Below are 21,032 nucleotides of genomic sequence, written 5' to 3' on the forward strand. Positions count from 1 at the left end.
GCATTTAAATATATAAAATAAATATCAAAAATATAAGTCTTTGTTTTACTATGGTTGCAAAGATCAAAAAATTTCTATATGTGACAGAGCACCAGAGTTAAGTTAGGGTTTTCCAAAATGCTGACACACCGAGCTCAAAAGGTTCACCATCACTGCCCTAGGTGCAGGGCCCTACATTACCAGCAATGCCTTATCACTGTTGCAGAGATGATGGTGATGGCTACAGGGTACACGTCTAAATGTTTGTAGACGATTCCTTTTTAAACAGCAAGAGACAGAGGCCACCTGACCGGTGTACACGTCGGGCCCCGGCAGTCCCATGTGGCCACAAACCAATTAAGTCGCGCTCTCACTGAAATTGCTTTCTCAGCCAGGATGGAGAATGATTGATCACAAGTCACAGGCTACACGTGTTGGGCTGAAAGAGTTTGCAGGTAAATCTGGCCCCAGGCCACGGCCACTTCATCGCGCTGGCGGAAACGCCGCGTTGAGTGGCTACGTGAGGGGGAAGCCACTTCATTCTTTGCACGGGGAGATCCCCCAGCTTGGTCTCGCGTTTGTCCACGCTCGGGGCCTGGAGACAAGAGGGGGAGCTGGTCTTCCTAGCAGAGCTGAAGCGGGGACTCCGCCTGATGAGCGTTCTCACCCCCTGTGGCTTGTAGGAATCGCCAGATTGGGTTTTCTTGGCTTTTTTTTATTTTTCAATTGCAGTTGACAATAGTATGTTGGTTTCAGATAGCGCAGGGGTTGAGACATTTGCATACCTTACGCAGTGATCCCACCTGGCACCATGTATAGTTATGGCAGTATTGCTGGCTGTATTCCCTAAGCTGCACTTTACATCCCCATGACTATTCTGTAACTGCCATTCTGTACTTTGCAATCCCGACATCTTCTCCACCCTGTCCCCAAACTCCCTCCACTCTTGCCAGGGGGTGATGGTGGTGGTGAGTATACTTTTATTGATGTCAGAGAGGAAGGGAGAGGGAGAGAGAGAAACATCCATGATGAGAGAGAATCATGGATCGGCTGCCTCCTGCACGCCCCACACTGGAGATCAAGTCCACAACCCGGGCATGTGCCCTGACCGGGAACGCAACCGTGACCTCCTGGTTCTTAGGTCATCGCCCATCCACTGAGCCAGGGCCCGATGGGCTTGCCAGGGAGTTTTGAACCAAAGAGACCCAGATGCCCAGGACTCGCCAGGACCAATGACTCTGACGCTGTGCAGGTGCAGCCGGGCATCGGCGGGTGCAACCAGGGCATCCCCCTTTGCAGCTGTGGCTGACTCCGCGGGGCAGACAGTTGGAACCCTTGGCAAGGCCTCCTCCTGAGGAAGCTGCCAGGACTCATGTGTCCTTCAGGGCTGTCCCCCAGCCCGCGGCCCGCGGCCCGCAGCCTCGGGACCAGCAGCCCCCACGCGCGATCCCAGGGCGGAATCCAGCGCCGGCGCTCGCGTGGAGCAGCCCTGGCGTCGTCACTAACCCCCCACGCGCGCCTCCTGGCAAACACCCCACGCGAGCCCAGCACCGAGGCTGGGGCACATGCACGAGCACGGGGCGGGACCACCACCCTCCCAGCCCCGCCGGCGCACCCCATCCCCGAGGCTGAGGGCGCATGCGCAGACTGAGGCCCGACGCGGGAAGGGCGCGGAGGGCGCCTGCGCAGCGAGGGCGGTGCTTCCGGCCGGCGGGGGCGGGGCCCGCGCACGTGGTGGGCGGGACTTAGGCCGCGACCCTTTCCGGGATTGCGTCCGTGACCCGAACCCGGCCGTGACCCCCTCTCCGGCGGCTCCTTTATGGCCCGGCACGTGTTTCTCACGGGGCCCCCAGGTAACCCGCCTCGTCTCCGCCTCCCGGAGGCTGAGGGGTGCGCATGGGGGCGCGCGGGGAAAGGACGCGCAGGGGGGGCGTGCCGCGCGGGGGGGTGCGCATAAGGGCGTGTGGGGTGGGGGGGCCGCCTGGGGCGTGTGGGGGGGGGGTGCACATAGAGGCGCGCGCAGGGAGAGGGCTCGCAGGGAGGGGTGAGCGGGGGGGTAGGGATGCGCATAGGTGCGTGTGGGTTGGTGGGGGTGAGCATAGAGGCGCGCGCGAGCAGAGGGCGCGTGGGGAGGGGGTAGCGCGCATAGGGGATGCGCATAGGGGCGTGTGGGGCGGTGGGGATGCGCATAGGGGCGTGTGGGGCGGTGGGGGCGTGCTTAGGGGCGTGTGGGGTGGTGGGGGCGTGCTTAGGGGCGTGTGGGGTGGGGGGGGTGCACATAGAGGCGCGCGGAGTGGGGGCTGCCGGCCTGGGCTCTGGGAGCTGGCCATCTCCCTTCTCGGATTATGGATTCTGTGGGTGCCCACGTGGGTCTCCTGGGCACTTAGCATTTCTCCCAGGGTCAGCTGTCCCCCCTGGACCCACCTTGGAGGCCGTCTCTGCTCCCGGGAGCCCACTCTGCCTGCGCACAGGGCAGTCTGACAGCCGGGACTCAGTGGGGTTTTCTTTCTTTCCTCAGGTGTTGGGAAAACAACTTTGATCCAGAAAGCCAGCGAGGTTTTAAAGTCCTCCGGGGTGCCCGTCGATGGGTTCTACACGCAAGAAGTCAGGCAAGGAGGCAGGAGGATAGGATTCGACGTGGTCACGTTGTCCGGCCTGCGGGGACCCCTGTCTAGAGTGGGGTACTGAGATTTCTCCTCTCGGGTGGTGCGTTCCCCCTGGGCACAGCGGTGAGCCACGTGCTCTCTCCTCCCTGGAAGAATCTCAGGCCCTTGGAATTCTTAGAGCAAGAAAACAGGTTGAAGTCATCATCTGAAAAACAGTATAAAAATACCGCCTTTCACTCAGGGCTTATTCCACGGGCTGATGCGCTGTTCTCGCGCGTGATCCTAGTCCCGTCTCTCACGATGCTTTCCAGGGCTGGTCGGTGCTCCCCGGAGCGTGGGGGGTGGTCTCACCAGGCCTGTGGCTGATGGTGGGCACCCTTAGTGGTAGCCCTGCTCTCAGCTCTGCACACTTCTGCTGTTTGTTTTGAGAGAGAGAGAGAGAGAGAGAGAGAGAGAGAGAGAGAGAGAAGAAACATTGATCGGTTGCCTCCTGTATGCACCCTGACCAGGGATCAAACCCGAAACCTAGGTGTGTGCCCTGACCAGGAATTGAACCCCCAGCCTTTTGATGCACCGGACGATGCTCCCATCGCTGAGCCACCTGGCCAGGGCTGGGGTGGGTTTAAGGATGACGTAGCCTCCGTGGAAGGTCAGAGGTCAGTGGGGTAGCCAACCACCAGAAACCCGTGCAGGGGCCTTGCAGCGGGACTCACTGTCTCTCCAGGGCAGGGCCTCCGCCTGGAACGCGGGAGTGCCGGGTCGGGCAGTACGTGGTGGACCTGGCGTCCTTCGAGCAGCTGGCGCTTCCCGTCTTGGACGTGAGTGTGGGTTCTGCTCCTGGAGCCCGTCTGTTGCGGTGCATTGTGGGAACTGCTGGCCCTGGATCGCAGGGGCTTTGCGCTTAAGGAGAGGCCCGTTGAGCATTTTACAGTTTAAAAGTCTTGCCCTGGCCGGTTTGCTCAGTGGCTAGAGCGTCAGCCTGCGGACTAAAGGGTCCAGGGTTCGATTCCTGCCAAGGGCGCATGCCCGGGTTGTGGGCTCGATTCTCAGTAGGGGCGTGCAGGAGGCAGCCAGTCAGTGGTTCTCTTTCATCATTGATGTTTCTAACTCTCTCTCCCTCTCCCTTCCTCTCTGAAATCAATAAAGAAATATATTAAAAATAAAGAAGTCTTCAAGCGATTGAGCCTTGGTAAGGATCCGCCACATAATTTGCTGTTGCGCTGAAGTATAGGTGGATTCCTTGTCATGTAAATTCAGCCCTGGCCCTGCATGGGCGGGGGCTACACAAGGATGGGAACCTGAGGAGCTGGGGGTCATTGGGACTCCTGGCCCCACCGCTGTTCCTAGTGGGGTTTTTTAAAATACCGTTTTATTTCAGAGAGGGAGAGAGATAGAAACATCAATGATGAGAGGGAATCATGGATCGGCTGCCTCCTGCACGCCCCACACTGGGGATGGAGCCCGCAACCCAGGCATGTGCCCTGACCGGGAACCGAACCCTGACCTCCTGGTTCATAGGTCGATGCTCAACCACGGAGTAAAGTCATCGGAAAGGGGATCCAGGATTTAAAGGACACAACCCCGCTCACTTCTTTCTTTTAACCAAGACGCCTTTTCTTTTAATTTTTCCTTCTTTCCACCGACCCTCATGTTGCAGATTATGAGACACAGGCCTCTGCCTGCAGCAACCCCCACCCCCACCCCCACCCCCGCAGACAAGGTTATTAAGAAGGGTTGAGGCCTGTCTCATGGCTCTAAGCCTCAGGCACAGGGCCCTGCCTGCTTCCTGGGTGTTTGTGAACACACAGTGTGGCTCTTACTGAACTGTCCTGGGGGAGGACCAATTGCCCGGAGAACCAGGAGGGTCAGGAGTGGGGTTTTCTGGGCGGGACAGTCTCCAGGGCAGAGGGATTTGCAGCGCGACCTGTCTCGCGTGGACTGGGAGGTGCTCTGTCTTCCTGGCGTAGCTCACTCCCTGGTGTGACGTTGCTGCGTGACGGGGGGGGGGGAGGGGGGGGTGCGGGGGTGCCTAATGGGCCTTGGGTCCCAGCGACCGTCTGTCCTCCCAGGCAGGTGCCGGCAGCAGCCTGGGGCCAAGAGTGTGCGTCATCGACGAGGTGGGGAAGATGGAGCTCTTCAGCCAGCCCTTCGAGAAGGCTGTTCGGCAGACCCTGGCCGCCCCGGGGACCGTGGTCCTGGGCACCATCCCGGTCCCTAAAGGGAAACCGCTGGCCTTCGTGGAGGAAATCCGGAGCCGGGCGGACGTGCAGGTGTTCAGCGTGAGTACCGACGCCGCCGTGGCTGCGGGCGGAGTGAGTGGGTGACCTGAAACCGCAGTGGCTCTCAGTAGACCGTGGCTTTGAATGGCCCCCCTTTTAGCTCGAGGACGGAGTGTGGGTGAGCCTCCCTTTCGAGGAATTGACCTCCACTCCCTGTGCAGGCAGACCTCTGGGAGGCCTCGGGGCCCAGCTGGCTCTCCCGACTGAGGCTGGTTCTCAGACGGAGAGCCTGGATGCTGAGGAGCCCCCACCTCACACCTGGCTCACACTTGGCTCACACCTGGCACCCGGCTCATCCTTGGTCCCTGGTCCTACTTGCGGGCTCTTGTTCTAGAACAATCATGTCAAGCTCAAAGGCTAACAGCCCCAATAAACAAGGCAGGCGGCCCGTGGGCCGTGAGTTTGACATGCTCGTTCTAGACCAGTGGTTCTCAACCTTCTGGCCCTTTAAATACAGTTCCTCATGTTGTGACCCAACCATAAAATTATTTTTGTTGCTATTTCATAACTAATGTTGCTACTGTTATGAATTGTAATGTAAATATCTGATATGCAGCATGGTCTTAGGCGACCCCTGTGAAAGGGTCGTTCGACCACCAAAGGGGCCGCGACCCACAGGTTGAGAACCGCTGCTCTAGACCATTGGCGGCACGAAGGGAGGAAAGGGGCTCTGAGGCCTCCTGCTCCCCCCCCCCCCCCCCCCCGCAGGTCACCAAGGAGAACAGGAACCACCTCTTGCCGGATATTGTGAGGTGCGTGCAGAGCGGCGGGAAGTGAGTGATGGGCCGCCCACCCGTCCAGCAGCCCGGCCTGGGGGCACTGCGCCCCCCCACCCCCACCCCACCCCCCCGGCTCTGAACCCGAGTGGGTTTCCGCAGGGAAAGCCTGCAGGTGTTTCCCATAAAGGGTTCAGGGGGCGAGTCGTCCCCCACGCTGGCCCCCCGCAGGCCTGGTCACGGCCGTGCGTATCCCTCGGCTGTTTATTTCCTCTGCGGTTGTGCGGCTGATTGGGGTAAATGCTGAGATGAGGAAGGTTCCGGCACCAGATGGGATCCGCCCCAGTGAAGCTGATGAATGTGTGGGGGGGAGGGGGGTGACTGCCTCGTCTGTTCTGCACTTCGCCGACGTGAAGCCCTCCCAGGTGCGTCTGCATCGCGTGCAGCCTGAAGCGTGAAGTTACTTGATTGTTAAAAAGGGTTATTTTGAAAGAAGAGCCTTTCGGGCCCTCCCCCCACCACCTTTTACTGTTCACTTGTTTGCTTATTTGTGAAATAAAAGGAGCGTGATGGTTGCAGACGTGGGTGCTTGTGTGGAGGGATGCAGCGTGGAGCGGGCCCCTTGGCGCTCGGTAGGTGTGGGCGGGGTCAGGGGTCAGACCAGGGCTCCACCTAGGCCCGGTCCTTAAACCTTTCTGTGCCTCGTTTCCCGCCCCGAAAACGGGAAATGTGTCGTCACAGGGCGGCTGTGGCCACTGTGGGGGGAAACCCCCATTCCCCCCCGCTAGCTCCCCGGGGAGCCCAGGCCAGGCCGGGCTGTCAGATGGCGGCAGAGAGAGAGGGACAGCCCGCAGCCGGCATGGAGGAGTCACTGGTCCCCGGAGTCGGAGGCTAGCACTGCCCTGGAGTGGTCGGGGCCGTGGTGTGATTCAGTTTTGTGGGTTTTGGTGATTTCTGGTGAAGATCTAGGACTTTCTGGGACTTTCTTAGCAGTTAGCATTAGCTACGGACCTGGCCGGCGTCGGTGCCGGGTGTGCAGTGAGGAGCTGTGTACGACTGTTTCCACTGTAAGTGTTCCTAAGTACTGCTCTTCCGAAGGGAGGTTCCGTGGGAGTGATGGGTCCCTCAGGGCGGAAGCCGGCCTGCAGCTCGGCCCTGGGACACAGGGTGGGAAAAGTCCCGGGATCGGCCCAAATGCTCCTCCCAGGAAAGGAGTCATTTTAAGAAATGACAAGTTTCGGCAGAACGCAAAGAACTGGAAACAGCAGTAACTACAAACCCTTTAATTCCAAAAATACAGGCGTGTGCAGGTGGCCCGGGACCCGGTGGGGACTCCTTGGCCTGGGGAGCAAGCGTGTGTCCCGCGAGGACCCGGCCCGGCGGCTTTGGGACGCCGCTCTGGCGAGTGGGGCACCGCCTCCCTCCCCGGTGCTGTCCGTCCGCCCGGGCTGCACGTCCAGCTCTCACGCGGGGATGTGGGCTGTCACACGGGGCCGTGGACATGGCTGCATGCACGTCACCATTCACACGCACCTAACATCGGCGTGGACGCTACAGAGCAGTGAGTGTCTGTGCGTGGACGTGACCTCAGCGCCTGGCCCGTGGCTGGTGAGGTGGGGTGGCCACTAGCTACTCTTGGTTGGTGACGGGAGTGTGCAAAGGTCAGCTGGTCAGCATGCGGGTGTCGGATTTCCGTCGGGCCGGGAGTGGCGGATGGGCTCTGGGCTTTTGTTTGAATCCAAATTCTGGAGATTTTTGGGCCTCATTCCTGCTGTAGGGCAGTGGGCGGGAGGCCTGGTCCACTGGTTTTGTCCATCGTGTGAGATATTGTTCAAGAACCTGAGATAAAGTCAGTTTCCACACCAGCTCTCACTCGTCCACGGGGCGGGCCCACGTGGATGACTGTTGGCTGCTTTTGGTTTTGGGGGGAGCAGAAGGGAGAGGAAGGCAGGCGGAGCCGTGGGGGACTCGGTCTCTCCCACTGCGGGGCCCCTCCTGGCCCTACTGCTCGTCCGAGGCGCTGTGCTGGGAGGCCGTGTCGTCCAGGCCCATGTCCTCCTGGCTGGCCCTCCTGCAGACCACGCCGAGGCCCGCGGCCCGGCGCCCGCCACGCTGCCCCTGCTCGGCGGCCTCAGTGGGGTCGCACGGCTCGGAGAAGTGCTTCCGGAGAGAAAAGAGAAGCGGACGGCTCAGCAAACAGGTACGGCCACTTCCAACGCGCGTGCGATGCTGCCCGCCCAACCTGCTGCCCGCCAGCGGCAGGGGGTGAGCGCAGGGGGACCCCAAGGGGAGGAAGGGGGCCTCATCCACCTCCAGTAACTGCCCTGGGGCCGTGAAGGAGCCTGGGAGCCTAGTCCGACACGGATGTGCGTACCCCGTGCCTCCCATGTGCCCTGACGCCTCCCGCCCCGGGACAGGAGAGGGCGGCCGGGTGCCGGGCACGCGTCTCCGTAGCTGGCTGGAACCCTGGCTGATGGCAGTCCCCTGGGGGGTGTCCCCGGAGCTCTCTCTAAAGTGTAAGCAGACAGGTAGGCGGCCTCGGCACTGAGCTGACCTTGCGCGGGAATCGGTGGCGATGGAACCCAGTGCTGACTTGTGCCATGCCCTATCCCTCGGGCAGGGCGTGGTCTGAAGAGAACGAGGTGGCCCCTGCTCCCGCTGCTGGATGAAGGGGCACACCCCCAGGTGGGCGCAGGCTCGGGGACTGAGCTGTGATACCCGCCTGCCTAGCGTTACCCAGGGCGTGACTAACGTTTGTCAGCCTCAGCGCGGCAGACGCCTCCTGGCTGACCTGTCATCTGTCACCAAGGGGGCAGAAGGGGTCTGGGGCAGCTGGACGGGCCACCAGCCAGGATCCCGGCCCCCTGGGCGCCCCTTACCCTGGCGGCCTGGCCGGCGGCCCGGGCCGAGGGGCCGAGCGCCAGGTTGACGCTGCTGGAGGACTGCGTGTCGCTGGTGGTGCCGCCCTCGGCGGCCGAGAGCCCCGAGATGACGAGGGCGCTGGAGAAGCTCCTCTTGCCGAAGAGGAAGCTGAGGGTGGAGCTGCTGGAGGAGCCCAGGCTGGATCGGACCAGGGCCTCGGCCCGCTCGCGGACACCCAGGTGGCCGGTGGTGGCGGGCGGCGGCTGCGAGTGCAGGGACGCGGCCGAGGAGCGCAGGGAGAGCCGGCTGCCCTCGAGCCGGGGGGCCAGGCCGTGGGCCGACGAGGACGTGGGGAGGAAGGCGGGGCGGCTCTCCAGGATGGGGCCCGACGAGCTCAGGAAGGGCGGCCTTGGGCTCAGCGCCCCGCGGGCCTGGACAGACTGGCTCCTGCCCTTCCTCCGGCCTTTAAAGGAAGCAGCGCGGGTTGGCACGCGGGTGGGCACCCACGTCAGCGCCAGGCAGGGAGGTGGGCGTCCTGCTCTGCCTGGGCCCCACGGAGGTCTCCCTGAGAGCCACACGCTGACCCAGACCCCCGCAGCCCCAAGGCCGGCGGGAGGCATGGGTGGGGGCAGCAGCCAGGGTGAGGGACCCGCCCCGTTTGCCAGGATTTTCCTGGCTTTGACAGTGAAGTCGCCCGTTCCTGGGAGTCCTGGTCCGACACGCCAGCAGCGTCACCCACCCCTGGTCACTAACCCCTGTGCCTCCCACACGCAGTGACAGAACCATGAAAGGGGCCACCCCCACGGAGCTGCCTGGGCCACAGGCCGGGGTTACCTGCGCTGGGGGGAGCGTGGTCGCCCAGCGTGGGGGTCTGACAGGGCCAGGCCCCTCTGCAGAGTCCCTACTGATACTCGGACAAGCTCCTCTCACGGAGGAAGGGGAGGGAGGAAGGGAGCCGGCGAGTGAGAACGGGGACAGGATGTTAGTTTCCCTGCAGCCGGGCAGGGCCAGGCATCTGCTGGGGTTTACGCAGCGCGGGCTGTGCCCCGAAGGCTCGGCCGTCACGGCAGGTCCGTGCCGCTGCCACTGAGGGAGGACCACCCGGTGCCCAGCGCGTTCCAGAGACACATTCCGAGCCTCTCAGCAACACGGCCCTGGGGGTCACGGGGACCCAGGCCTCTCAGCAACACTGGCCCTGGGGGTCACAGGGCCCCCGGCCTCTCTCAGCAGCCCGGAGTCCCGCTGCACCCACCTGTGCTCCGTGTCCCTTCCCGGGGTGACCAGTGGTGGGTCCCCTCTTTTCTGGGCTGCTCCGTGCCACCCTCCTGGCTGCCCCCACTCAGGGCGCTGTTGCCGCCTGCAGATGGGGCCCCCCCTCCGTCCCCGTCCTCAATGTTGCCGCCAGCACGCTGCTCAGCATGGCAGTCCTTGCGCATCCTGTGATGGAGAGACGCTGCCGGGGTTCTTTCTCCCCAGGACATTCTAACACCCCCAACGCCCCCACCCACGTCCACGCCAGGAGGAGCCGCGCTGCGGGTGAGCTGCACGCCTGGGCGGCAGGCGGAGAGAGGGCTCTGGTCCCCAGATCTCGGTCTAATGAGGAAACCCCCGCAGCCGCACCCGTGAGCTCCGGCCTCAACCTCCACAGAAAGTCAGCTCTGAGCCGGAGGACAGGGGCCCCATTCAGGCAGAACATCCTCGAATTCACTCCAAATAACCAGAGACTGCCCGCTGGCTGGCGTGGCTCAGTGGTCACGTGTTGACCTATGAACCAGGAGGTCATGGTCGTATGCCAGGTCAGGGCACATGCCCGGGTTGCGGGCTTGGTCCCCAGGAGGCAGCTAATTAATGATCCTCTCATAGTTGATGTTTCTCTCCCTCTCTGAAATGAATAAAAATAAAGGAAAAAACAAAAAACTAACCAGTGACCGACACAACCAGGGGAGGAGACTGACTGAGAGGTGAGCACTGGGGACCCCGGCCTGGTGCTGGGGGCAGGTGTGGGTCCTAAAGTCCCCGAACCTCTGCAGCTGCGAGCGCGGGAGAGAACGGACGCCCCTCTGGCTGGGCTGCTCGCCGACCAGCCCTGAGACTGCTGACTGAGATGTGTGATCTGTAGGTGGCGCGTGGGGGTGGTGGCTGTAACACATGAGAACGTGGCCGTGGCCGGGAAATCCCAGCTGTAAGCCGAGCGCTCGTGCCGGCCCCTCTCCAGCGTCCAGGTGATGGTGTGGGGCCGGGACCTACCTGAGCCACTTGGTCCGGAACCAGGCCCTGAGGCCGTCCAGCGTGACGGGGCCGCACCAGAGGCCCCTCAGCTGCCGGTGGGTGCCCAGGTAGGAGGTGGTCAGCGGGGAGACGTACATGGGGTAGCCCAGGGGCTGGTCGCAGGAGGAGCAGATGAGGTTGCGCAGCACCTGCCGGTTGTTCTGGATGCTGCCGCGCTCCGGGTTGCGGTTGCGCAGGAAGATGAGCTCCTGCTGCTGCCCGGCCCACAGGCCCCGCACGCACTCCTTGTTCACCTGCGGGCGGGAGGGGGCAGAGCAGGTGGCGGCGGCCGCGCCCTGGGCCCACCTGCAGCCAGAGCCGGGCTCCGGTCTGATACCCATGATGCACCGCTTTGGCCCAGAGCTGGCTGTGTGGCCGGGCACCGCGCAGGCCTCCCCGGGGGAGCGATGCCACTCCCAGGGCAAACATGGAGCCAAGGAGAGGAGGTGAGTGTGTTTCAGCCAGTGGCCAGTGGTGGGAAGATTACGGAAGGAGAGCCCTTGGGAAGGAAGTTCCCGTGCCCAGGAGTAGTTCTGAGAGAAAGAGCTGGAATTTTAGGGGATTAGAAAGTCTTTTTTTTTTTTTTCATGGGAGGGGGGAGAGAAACATCAATGATGAGAATCATGGATCGGCTGCCTCCTGCACGCCCCCACTGGGGATCGAGCCCACGACCCGGGTGTGGGCCCTGACCGGGAATCGAACCCTGACCTCCTGGTTCCTAGGTCGACGCTCAACCACTGAGCCAGGCGGGCTGGGCTTTAAAGATAAGTAGATGTGCCTCTACCAGGGCTTGCTGAGGCCCTGGCCTGCGCACTGGTCATCGGAGGCGGGAGTGGCCGCTCTGAGACTGTGTGAACAGACGCCCGTGCCAGCCCCTCCGGCCGCTCACACCCCGGGCCGGAGCCGGGACCCACTCGGTACCTTGATCACCTTGAAGCGGAGGAAGCTCCGGTGCAGCATGATGACCTTGTACTCGTCGGCGCCCTCGTCCACCACGTGCCGCAGGGTGAGCAGCTCCGCCCGGTTGGCGAGCACCGCGCCCCGCCAGGCCGGGTCGCCCTCGTGGCAGATGACCACCGTCCGCTCGAAGGACCGGATGGCCTCGAAGAGGACCGCAGGGTCCTCGTACTCGTCGGGGCAGGTGAACTGGTCCTGGGGGGAGGGCAGGGCCGAGGCTGGGGGACGCGGCCAGGACCCACTCCCAGGCCTCATCCCTGCTCTTTGGACCCTGAGCTGGACAGAGGACGCCTCGTCCCCCATCCCAACCGCTGGACCTGCCTGGGGAAGAGCTGCATGGGTCACGTTCCCTGGACTTCCCAGGACCGTGGGGCGCCTCTGGTTGGTCCCCTTCTCTAGCCACTCGCCCCACCCCCCCATGCTCGTCAGCATCCCCAGCCCTAACCGCTCTGCAGGGCAACCTGCGCTGGCCGGTCGGGAGCATGCGGGCTGCCTCGGTGCTCCGTCCCCGAGTCACAAACCCCCTCGTGAACGTCGTGCGGGGAAGGGGACCGCGTTCTCAGAGCTGAATTCCTCTCGTACGGCTTCAGGCTGGTCCTTAGAAAGGAGGGTGCTAACCTGGTGGAGCTTGAGGGCCATCCTGATGGCCGGGGCCACCACCTTCTGCAGCAGGTCCATGTCGGCGAACACCCACTCGTCCCGGGCGGCGACCCTGAAGTCGCCCTTGAAGAGGGCGTGGAGGCCGTGCAGGAAGGAGTCCAGGCTGCAAGACAGGGTTTCTCAGGGAGTGTCCGTCGGAGCTGCGTCAGGGTCAAGTCAGAAGGTGTCCCAGCGGACGAAGCAGAGCCGTGCCTACGCTGGGCTGCCGTGCAAGGCTGACCTGGGAGTCAGTGTTCCAAGTCACCTGGTATTTTTTTCCAAAGATTTTCTCATGGGTTTTGAGAGAGAGAGGAAGGGAAAGGGAGAGAGGGAGAGAAACCTCTATGTGAAAGTGAAACCCATCGCCTGCCTCCTGCACGCCCCACACGGGGGGATAGAGGCTGCACCCAGGCATGTGCCCTGACCAGGAAACGAACCAGCCACCCTTCAGTGCAAGGACGACGCTCAACCACCTGAGCCGCACCGGCCAGGGCCATCATCTGTCGTTCTTTAACATTAAATATGTGAGAATCACTTGTTAGGTCACATAGGTACACCCAAGGGCACACTTCTGATTTTAAAATTACACAAGGATCGAGTGCACACACACACACACACACACACACACACACACACACACACACCATGAGCCGCTCATGCATTCAACATAAACTATAAACATTAGCGAACTGAATCCATCGTTAGAGAAAAAATAATGTATCATGACCACGTACAGCTTAGAATGGTAAGGATGTGGAAAATGATTAAACATTTCACCCAGAGATTTAAGGAGAAGAATATCACCGGAATGTGTGCCCCAGATTTTGAAAGACTTCGCATTCTTTCCTGATAATATCATGAGAATAGCTCCTAAAGATCAGTATCGAACAAAAATGGGGAGAGCATAGAAGTGGGCAGGCAATTCACAGGGGAAAAAAACTGATTGACCAATAAACATGGAGAAAGAGTCTTAAACCCTCACCGGCAATAATGGAAATACAAATGAAGGAAGAGGGAGATACAGGATCTTACCCATGAGACTAGGAAAATGAAAAGGAGGAACTGTCCAGCGTTAGTGCGGCTGTGACACAGCACCCTTGGAGAGTGTCCACCTCGGGCAGCCTTTTGGGGGACCACTTTAGCTGAGTCTCTTAAAATGAGGCTTCGAAATCATTTGAGCGCCAGAATCAATTCTTTGCAAGCCCACCCATGTACTGAACTCTAGCATATGAAATGCAGGGCACAGCTGTTGGGTTGAAGCAGAGATGGGGCTCCCGCCCCCACAATCTACCCAAGAAGTCAGAACCTCATGGATCGAAACACTAGCCTGGGGCAACATACATACTGGCCTGGTGCACCATCAGTCACCTGCAAGTCACGGCTGCACTGAGAATGGGGGGCAGGGCTCACAGGGGTGGGCCCCCCGGAAAGCGAGCCTCCCCCCAAACCACTGCATCGCTCCCAGACTGATCTCATCGCCGCCTTTGGAACGCGAGGGGCTGTCACAGAGGATTAGGAGCTGTTTGAAACCCAGGAAATCCCATCAAAACCAGGCTCGGAAAGCAGCTGGAACGCGTGGTGCTTAATCAGGGAAAATAAATAAAGCCGGGCAGGCGAGGAACACCTGGTCAGGGACCTCAGCGGAAGCTACGCCGAGAGCCGGCCCGGGGAAGCCTTGGGAAAGCGCTCGGCTCAGCCCGCAAGAGCGAAACCTCCGCGGCCTTTGGTTTGCAATTTGTACAGGAAATGGAAATTTCTAGAAACCTGCGAATCGAGGGACGTGCCGATCACGGCCGGGGTGCTATGCCTCCAGCCGTGAGCCCTGTGAGCGGAAGGCCAGGGGCTCCCCTGTGAGTCAGATCAGACCTGGGTGCAGGGTGAGAGGCTGGGAGGGTCAGGGGAGCTTCGTTTTGCTTTTGTTCTTTAAGAAGAGACACTTGGGCTGTTTTCACGCAGAGAGAGCAGGGCCCGTGGAAAGAGAGTTTGAACAAGAAGCAGGGGCCTGCATTCGGCAAGGCCGCCAGGCAGAGCAGGGTGCAGACGGGAGCAGGGACGTTTACTGAGCAGGGACCTGGCCGGGCTTTCATGTGCACGATCCCCTCGCATCTGCCCAGCAAACCTGCACGGACCCTCACACAGACGCCCAGAGTTCCGGGGTCTGGACTGTTCCCCGTTAACACCAGGTTCAAGTCTAACGCTCGAAGGGGTCACTGATCGGTCTGTCGCTGCCCTACAGCGTCACTATGGAGGGACAGTCTGAAAGACGCGGGAGCAGCCCACGTGCAAAGTAAAATGATTGAAAAGGTCTGTCAAAGCCAAGCAGTGCCGGTGCCTGTCCACCCCCCGCCTCCCACGTACCTGAGAGCCATGCTGTGCGCGGCCGTGCCCAGCGCTCTCCTCCCCAGGATGCAGAGGGCGAAGGCCAGGGTCACCAGCGGGGAGTCCTCGTCGCTGTCCAGGGTCTGCGAGGCCTGAAAGAGCAGGGATGTTACCTCGCCCGTCACAGCTGCCCGCGTGCGCCACGGCGTCACCCGTGTGCGGCCGGGGCACGTGAGGTCCGCTCAGCGTCAGCAGCCTCCGCCGTGAGCGGCTCTGGGCCGCTGCTTCCTGCCTGAAGGCGTCTCTCAGGTGGCTCACATGCCAAGGAAACTCACGTGAGGGAGAGGGGCTGGCATGTGGCTTGCTGACCTCATCGCCGGGAAGTTTGCATGTGGCACCTCAGGCCATGAAGATGGTCAGAGATTAGAGTCAACCCAATGCCCACCTTCACCCTGTCCGTGCCCACCTTCACCCCGTCTGTCCCCACCTTCACATGGTCCATGCCCACTTCACTGTCCATGCCCACCTTCACCCCGTCCGTGCCCACTTCACCCTGTCTATCCCCACCTTCACACTATCCATTGCAAAGAGGCTTTCTGTTGTCCCTCTGATGAGAGCCACTGAACTGACCAAAGTCCACAATCGGCAACTAAAGTACGCGACTCGCCCGAGTCGGCTGTAAGAGGCAGCAGGAGGGGACGTGCAGAGGGCATTTAAAGCCCAGGTGTCTTTAGCAAGAAAAGGGGAACGAATGACCTCAGGAACCAGCTGAGGGGAGAGGAGAGCCGTCCCGGGAGCAGTCGACAATCCCGACAGAGGCCCTTGTGGTTTCCAGTGAATTCCCCTCCGAAAGGCCAGCGCCTGGCCTGGAGAAGTAAACTGAGGCAGGAAATGAAATCCAGGCCCTGACCCTGAGCACGGACCACGGAGACGGGCCTTCAGGCTCCTCCATCGGAGCTACGGCCGGTGAGCTCTTTCCATGGCTAACATTTACCAGATGCCAATGCTTTTCTGGCCTTTATTTTATTCGTCTACCAGGGAGGATAGGAGAGAGACTGGCTGTACAGTTTTCCTGGTTTCTTTTTTAAAACAAAACTATTAATTTCATAGAGGAAGGGGGAGGGAGAGGGAGAGAGAGAGAGAGAGAGAGAGAGAGCGAGAGAGAGAAACATCCATGATGAGAGAGAATCATCAATGATCAGCTGTCTCCTGCACGCCCCTCACGGGATGGAGCTCACAACCCGGGCATGTGCCCTGACCAGAATCAAACCGTGACCTCCTGGCTCACAGGTCGATGCTCAACCACTGAGCAACACCAGCCGGACAGTTTTCCTGTGGTTTTTTTTTTTTTTTTTTCACTTAGAGTCAAGGCCCCAGCCCCACCCGCCCCCTCTCCCCATCCCTCCCCCACACACACCTCCTGTGTCCTCCGCGCGCAGTGCTGGATCCACTCGAGGTAGACGCTGCAGTAGCTGGCCCGCGTGACGCCCTGCAGACACGGCACGTAGTCCTCGTCGATGTTGATGTTGAACACGGCGAGGTCGCGCTCGATGTGATGCCACTTGGCAAAGGGCTGCAGCGCCGTCAGGAGGGACGCGTTCTTGATCCAGGAGAGGAGCTTGGGGGACGTGACCAGGTAGTAGATGATACTCTGCGGGGAGGAACCAGGTCTGAGCCCTCGCAGCCGCTCCGAAGCCAGAGGGCTTGTTAGTCACTGGAGCTCCTAACGCCAGTGGCTGTCAGAGAGGCAGGGGACACGCGATGGCCACATGTGTCCTGTGTTTCCTGCGGGGGTTAGTGACAGAGCCCACGGGAGACATTCCCAAACCTCTCTAAGGGCCCCTGCGGGGACGAGGGAGGGGGAAGAACAGGATGTCACAGACGGACAAGGACCGACTCTGGGGGGAGAGAGGACAGCCAGCCCTCTCCTGGCTGGGACGCACGTGAGACCCTGGCTTCTGTGGGCGCCAGGCTGGGCCGATCCCCCAGGGACGGGCAGACCCTCCTCCAGGCCTTGCCACGCAGTGTTTGATGGACTAAAACAGCAAAGCTGCACTCGGCCCTCTGAACCAGGAGGTCAAGGTTCGATTCCCAGTCAGGGCACATGCCCGGGTCGTAGGCTCAATCCCCAGTGTGGGACGTGCAGGAGGCAGCTGATGCATGATTCTCTCATCATTGATGTTTCTATCTCTCCCTCTCCCTCCTGAAATCAATAAAAATATATTTAAAAAAAATAGGTCGGCTCAAAGTTACAAGCACATGAGGCTCTGTGACCATGGCCAGAGTGCCCGCGTCTCAGCTGACAGTTACAGGGGGGAAGAAGTGTGTGTGTCCACACATCTGGCTCCAGCCCACATCTGGCCTCGTTTCCCCAGTAGGTCCTAATCACGTGTCCCCGACAGGAATAACAAACAAATCAAAAGAAGGTCGTTTCGCTTTCCACTCATTTCCAAGGAATTAAAATACCCTCCACGGATGAAGTCAGACTAGTAAACGAAGACTTTGACCTCCAGAGGTCAAAACCCCTTCCTCCGGTTCTGGCAGAACCCTACAGCCTTGACCTTGGAGCGTGACCCCAGCCTGGTGCTCAGCTCTCCCAGGCGAGGGGACTGGGGACCGTCCTTCTCACCAGGAGGAGAGGGGACACACCAGCTGGCTGCAAACCGTACCCCATTTCCACTTCATTTAGGCAGAAATTCCGTCCGGAATGCGGACGCTGTGAACCCCCCTGAACCTGTCAGGACGAGATGGACAGGCCGCTGAGTGAAACTGACAAGGAACCAACTGCACGTGAGAACCGACCGCGTAGACCCCGATCCGGGCTGGAGGCAGGACCCCTTCTGGCGGGACCCTCCGGCTCCTCATTTTAATTGCAGATCAGCGAGCCCTCTCACTCCCGGGCCGGGCAGCAGACCCCCGCGTCCCTGTGGGCCAGCTGCCAGGCCAGCGATAAGCCATCTCCTTTGTCCAGAGACAATGGCACTGGGACCCAGGCGCCTCGGGAAGCCGCGTCTGGACCCACAGGAGGGTTTTAGACCCGAGCGAATGGAGAGATGGCGGGGACCCAGGGGACCCTCCGGCCCGGCGAGGAAATGACTTCAATTGGATGCGTGGGGGGCCGGGAGCTGACCCTGTTCATTGGGAGATCAAACAGCCCTTCTGTGCGAAGGAATTAGCCTACGCTTTCCTGCCAATGAAAAACAATACGGAGAATAACATGGACCCCGTGAGAGCTGATGAGTTTCAGAGCCACGAAGGCGCCTGCAGTGAGCCAGGAACCAAAGAGGGTGTTCCTCACCTTTCACCCCACAACGCTGCTCCTTCTAACGGCCGCGCAGCCTCCCGAAACCCTTACCTCCCGCCACCGGGGAACGAGCGCGGGGAGGGACAGTCCCGAGACCTGGACCCCGAGGTGGCCTCACGGCGAAGGCGGTGAGGACGAACCACGCGTGTCTTAAAGATTCCACCACGGAAAAGGGCGTCACAAGCACTCCTGGGTGCAGTCACGTCGGGGTGTGGTACGCGTTGTTGAACCTCCGACCTCACAGTCTGTCTTCTGTCTCCTGTCACTGTCGGCACACGCTGGGGCGCCCTGGGGCAGCCCCTCCAAATTTCCAACTGTCCTCTGAGCTGGTGAACTCCTGACCCTCCGCGCCTGGGGTTTTTATCTTGTGTCTCATCGTTGCTGCCTCCGCCTCGGCTGGCAGGGAGTTTGGGGTCCCAGGTGAATGGGGGTCCTCACCTGGAATGGCTCTGAGGATGCTCCCATCATGCAAAGTGCTCCCTCGGAACAGGAGCCACCCCAGGGCCGTTCCGAGCCGAGGCTGACCTGGGCCCTCCCTGCCCTGAGAAAACACCTTCGCCCCGCCCAGCTGTCACCCTCCGACCTGGTCCTCCAGGGATCTGGGTCCAAACCGGCCCGTCTTCCGAGCTGCATGTGCATTGGGCAGACGGCACCGAGCAGGTAAGTGATGGGCGCTCAGTCCCCACGCGCGGAGGAGAAGGGCTGCTGCGGCTAATCGGGAACGGGTCGCTTAGCTCTGTTTTTGAGTTAAGTTTAGCTTAGGACGTCATTCTGGTCATTCTCAAGGGCAAATGCACAGAGCATCTAAATCGACACTTGTAATGTGTAATCGGCTGGTTCATGTTTTCAGGATGTTGCCACTCATCACCACCAGCATTACCATAACTGGAGCTGTGTTAGAAGCGAAACAGCCCCGCTGGCGTGGCTCAGTGATTGAGCATCGACCTATGAACCAGGAGGTCACAGTCTGATTCCCGGTCAGGGCACATGCCTGGGCTGTGGGCTCAGTCCCCAGTAGGAGGTGTGCAGGAGGCAGCCGATCCATGGTTATCTCTCATCATTGAGGTTTTTATCTCTGTCTCCCTCTCCCTTCCTCTCTGAAATCAATAAAAATATATTTAAAAAAGAAGCGAGGAGACAGACCTGGGTGAGAAGCGGACTGCCTGTTAGAACCTGACTCTGGGCCTGGACTCCGGCTACCCCATGGCCCTCGAGGGTTTTTCACAGGCCCGGCTGAGCCCCGCGGCGCGTACCTTGACGTAGTAGCGGATGAGGATCCTGCGCAGGTCAAACACCTGCAGCATGGTGGCCGCGTTGTTGTCTAGGACGCTGTAGCCCTCCAGGATGTACTGCGTCCGCGTGACCTCCCAGGTGAGCCAGCGCAGGTGGAAGGCGGCGTTGCAGGACAGCAGGTGGGGCAGGTGGCCGGGCTGGCAGCAGCAGCAGCCCCGGTCGTCCTCGTCGCCCTCCATGATGGCCTCCACCTCCCTCTGCTGGCAGTAGGTTCCTGGTGGAGCAACGGGACGTGAGTTTTATACAGAGGCCGGGGGGGAAGGTAGGGGAGCCTGTGCTGAGAAGGGAATTCCCTCCTGCCTTTTTTTTAAATTATTGATTTCAGAGAGGAAGTGAGAGGGAGAGAGAGAGAGAAACATCAGTGATGAGAGAGAATCATTGATTGGCTGGTTCCTGCATGCCCCACACTAGGGATCGAGCCCACAACCCGGGCATGTGCCCTGACTGGGAATCGAACCGTGACCTCCTGGTTCAGAGGTCGATGCTCAACCACTGAGCCATGCTGGCTGGGCCCTCTTGCCTTTTTTGAGGGACGATGACCACTTATAACTGGATGACGGCAGCTGGGCCACGCTATTTCTCATTCTACCAGCCAGGCGTGCAGTCCTTCCTCGTTAGTGGGGACTTCTTAAGTTTTATGTGATGATAACTCAAGTCACTGACTCCCAGCAACCTCCACACCCAGGCGATCCTCACCTCGGAATTCCAGCCCTCGGAGCTGGAAGGTGACGAGGCCGTTTCCGACCTCGATCAGGTGGACGAAAGCGTTGAGGTAGTCGGAGGCCAGGATAAAGCAGTCGCCGGAGCTGTAGTTCCCCCAGCGCCCAAGGATCAGGTCTCCGCAGAGGGACTCCTGGAGGGACCGCGTCAGGTGCTCGTAGAAGATGGAGTTGAGGTTGTTGTCATCACTCGCTGAAGACAGATGAGACACATGCCAGGTGAGTGCTGGGTTCTGTGCCCTCAGACCCAGGAAGCAGAGTGGTCATGTGATCAGGGCTAAATCAGGCTTTTCAGATACTTCACCATCTCAATGGATGTGGTGGGACCCACCTGTTTTTCCCTAACACATGTTCTACGCCGTCTCATCTACACAATTGGACTGAAGTCGAGTTAAATGCAGAACACCTACAAATCCGTATCTCCCGCAGGGACCCCCTGTCTGAGCTCTAGACCAGCGGTCGCCAACTTTTCAGACCTCAGGGACCACCAGTGGTCCACAGGTCACCGGTCGGCAACCGCTGCTCTAGACCTTATACCCACGTGTCTACTTCTCCTGTGTATCTACAATGCCTCACCTTCAACATGTCCCAGGCGGGCCCCTCTGTTCCCCAACTCAGTCAGCTGTAACCTTGGGGCCTTTGCCCGCTCCTCCACGCCCAAGCCTCTCCCTTTTCCTTTCTCCTAACATTTTCTGCATCTTCCTACCTCCCTCCATTTCCAGGACCTCTGCCCTCTTCCCAGCTACATGATTGTCTCAGGTGGACACCGACACCTACCTGGTGGGTCGCCTGTGTATCTTCCCTGGGACCTTATCTAGTGGATTCTCTACACCCAGGCTGAGTCGGCTTTTCAAATCGAACAGCTGGGTGTGCTAAGGCCCCTGGTGGAGAATCAGTGCTCTTAAGATAGTGCTGAGCTTTCTTTTCTTTTTATTTTTCTTTAATCCTCACCTGAGGATATTTTTCCATTGATTTTCAGAGAGTGGAAGAGAGAGGGAGGGACAGACAGAAACATCGATGTGAAAGAAGCACACTGATTGGTAGCCTCCTACACAAGCCCCGACCAGGGCCCAGGCCGGGGAGGAGCCTGC

General features: G+C 60.2%; 2 protein-coding genes and 1 long non-coding RNA gene across 5 annotated transcripts in view; 1 reads left to right on the forward strand and 2 right to left on the reverse strand.

Annotated features, from left to right (window-relative positions):
* LOC132222560 (uncharacterized) overlaps positions 1-21,032 on the reverse strand; it is a 177,927-nt gene that overhangs the window by 29,433 nt on the left and 127,462 nt on the right. The window lies entirely within an intron of this gene.
* Positions 1,689-6,158, forward strand: NTPCR (nucleoside-triphosphatase, cancer-related). 2 transcript variants are annotated; one of them, XM_059677320.1, is made up of 5 exons: positions 1,689-1,832; positions 2,498-2,660; positions 3,310-3,403; positions 4,655-4,864; positions 5,573-6,158. In XM_059677320.1, exons 1-5 carry the CDS (start codon positions 1,799-1,801, stop codon positions 5,639-5,641), a joined length of 570 nt encoding a protein of 189 aa, XP_059533303.1. In that variant the 5' UTR covers positions 1,689-1,798; the 3' UTR covers positions 5,642-6,158. The 2 variants fall into 2 exon arrangements, with proteins under 2 accessions (XP_059533303.1, XP_059533304.1); XM_059677321.1 differs by having other exon boundaries at positions 4,659-4,864.
* The window catches only part of PCNX2 (pecanex 2), a 57,319-nt gene continuing 43,135 nt past the window's right edge, over positions 6,849-21,032 (reverse strand). For both annotated transcript variants that reach the window (XM_059677776.1, XM_059677775.1), the window contains 10 exons: positions 19,919-20,134; positions 19,183-19,436; positions 16,043-16,276; positions 14,665-14,777; positions 12,286-12,430; positions 11,632-11,862; positions 10,690-10,964; positions 9,695-9,879; positions 8,460-8,905; positions 6,849-7,740 (listed from right to left, as the gene is read on the reverse strand). In XM_059677776.1, the coding sequence (XP_059533759.1) occupies positions 7,582-7,740; positions 8,460-8,905; positions 9,695-9,879; positions 10,690-10,964; positions 11,632-11,862; positions 12,286-12,430; positions 14,665-14,777; positions 16,043-16,276; positions 19,183-19,436; positions 19,919-20,134 (2,258 nt within the window). In that variant the 3' untranslated portion in view covers positions 6,849-7,581. The remainder of the gene's footprint in view (positions 7,741-8,459; positions 8,906-9,694; positions 9,880-10,689; positions 10,965-11,631; positions 11,863-12,285; positions 12,431-14,664; positions 14,778-16,042; positions 16,277-19,182; positions 19,437-19,918; positions 20,135-21,032) is intronic.

The sequence above is a fragment of the Myotis daubentonii genome, chromosome 20, assembly GCF_963259705.1.
Source record: "Myotis daubentonii chromosome 20, mMyoDau2.1, whole genome shotgun sequence".
In the NCBI taxonomy this organism is placed as follows: domain Eukaryota; kingdom Metazoa; phylum Chordata; class Mammalia; order Chiroptera; family Vespertilionidae; genus Myotis; species Myotis daubentonii.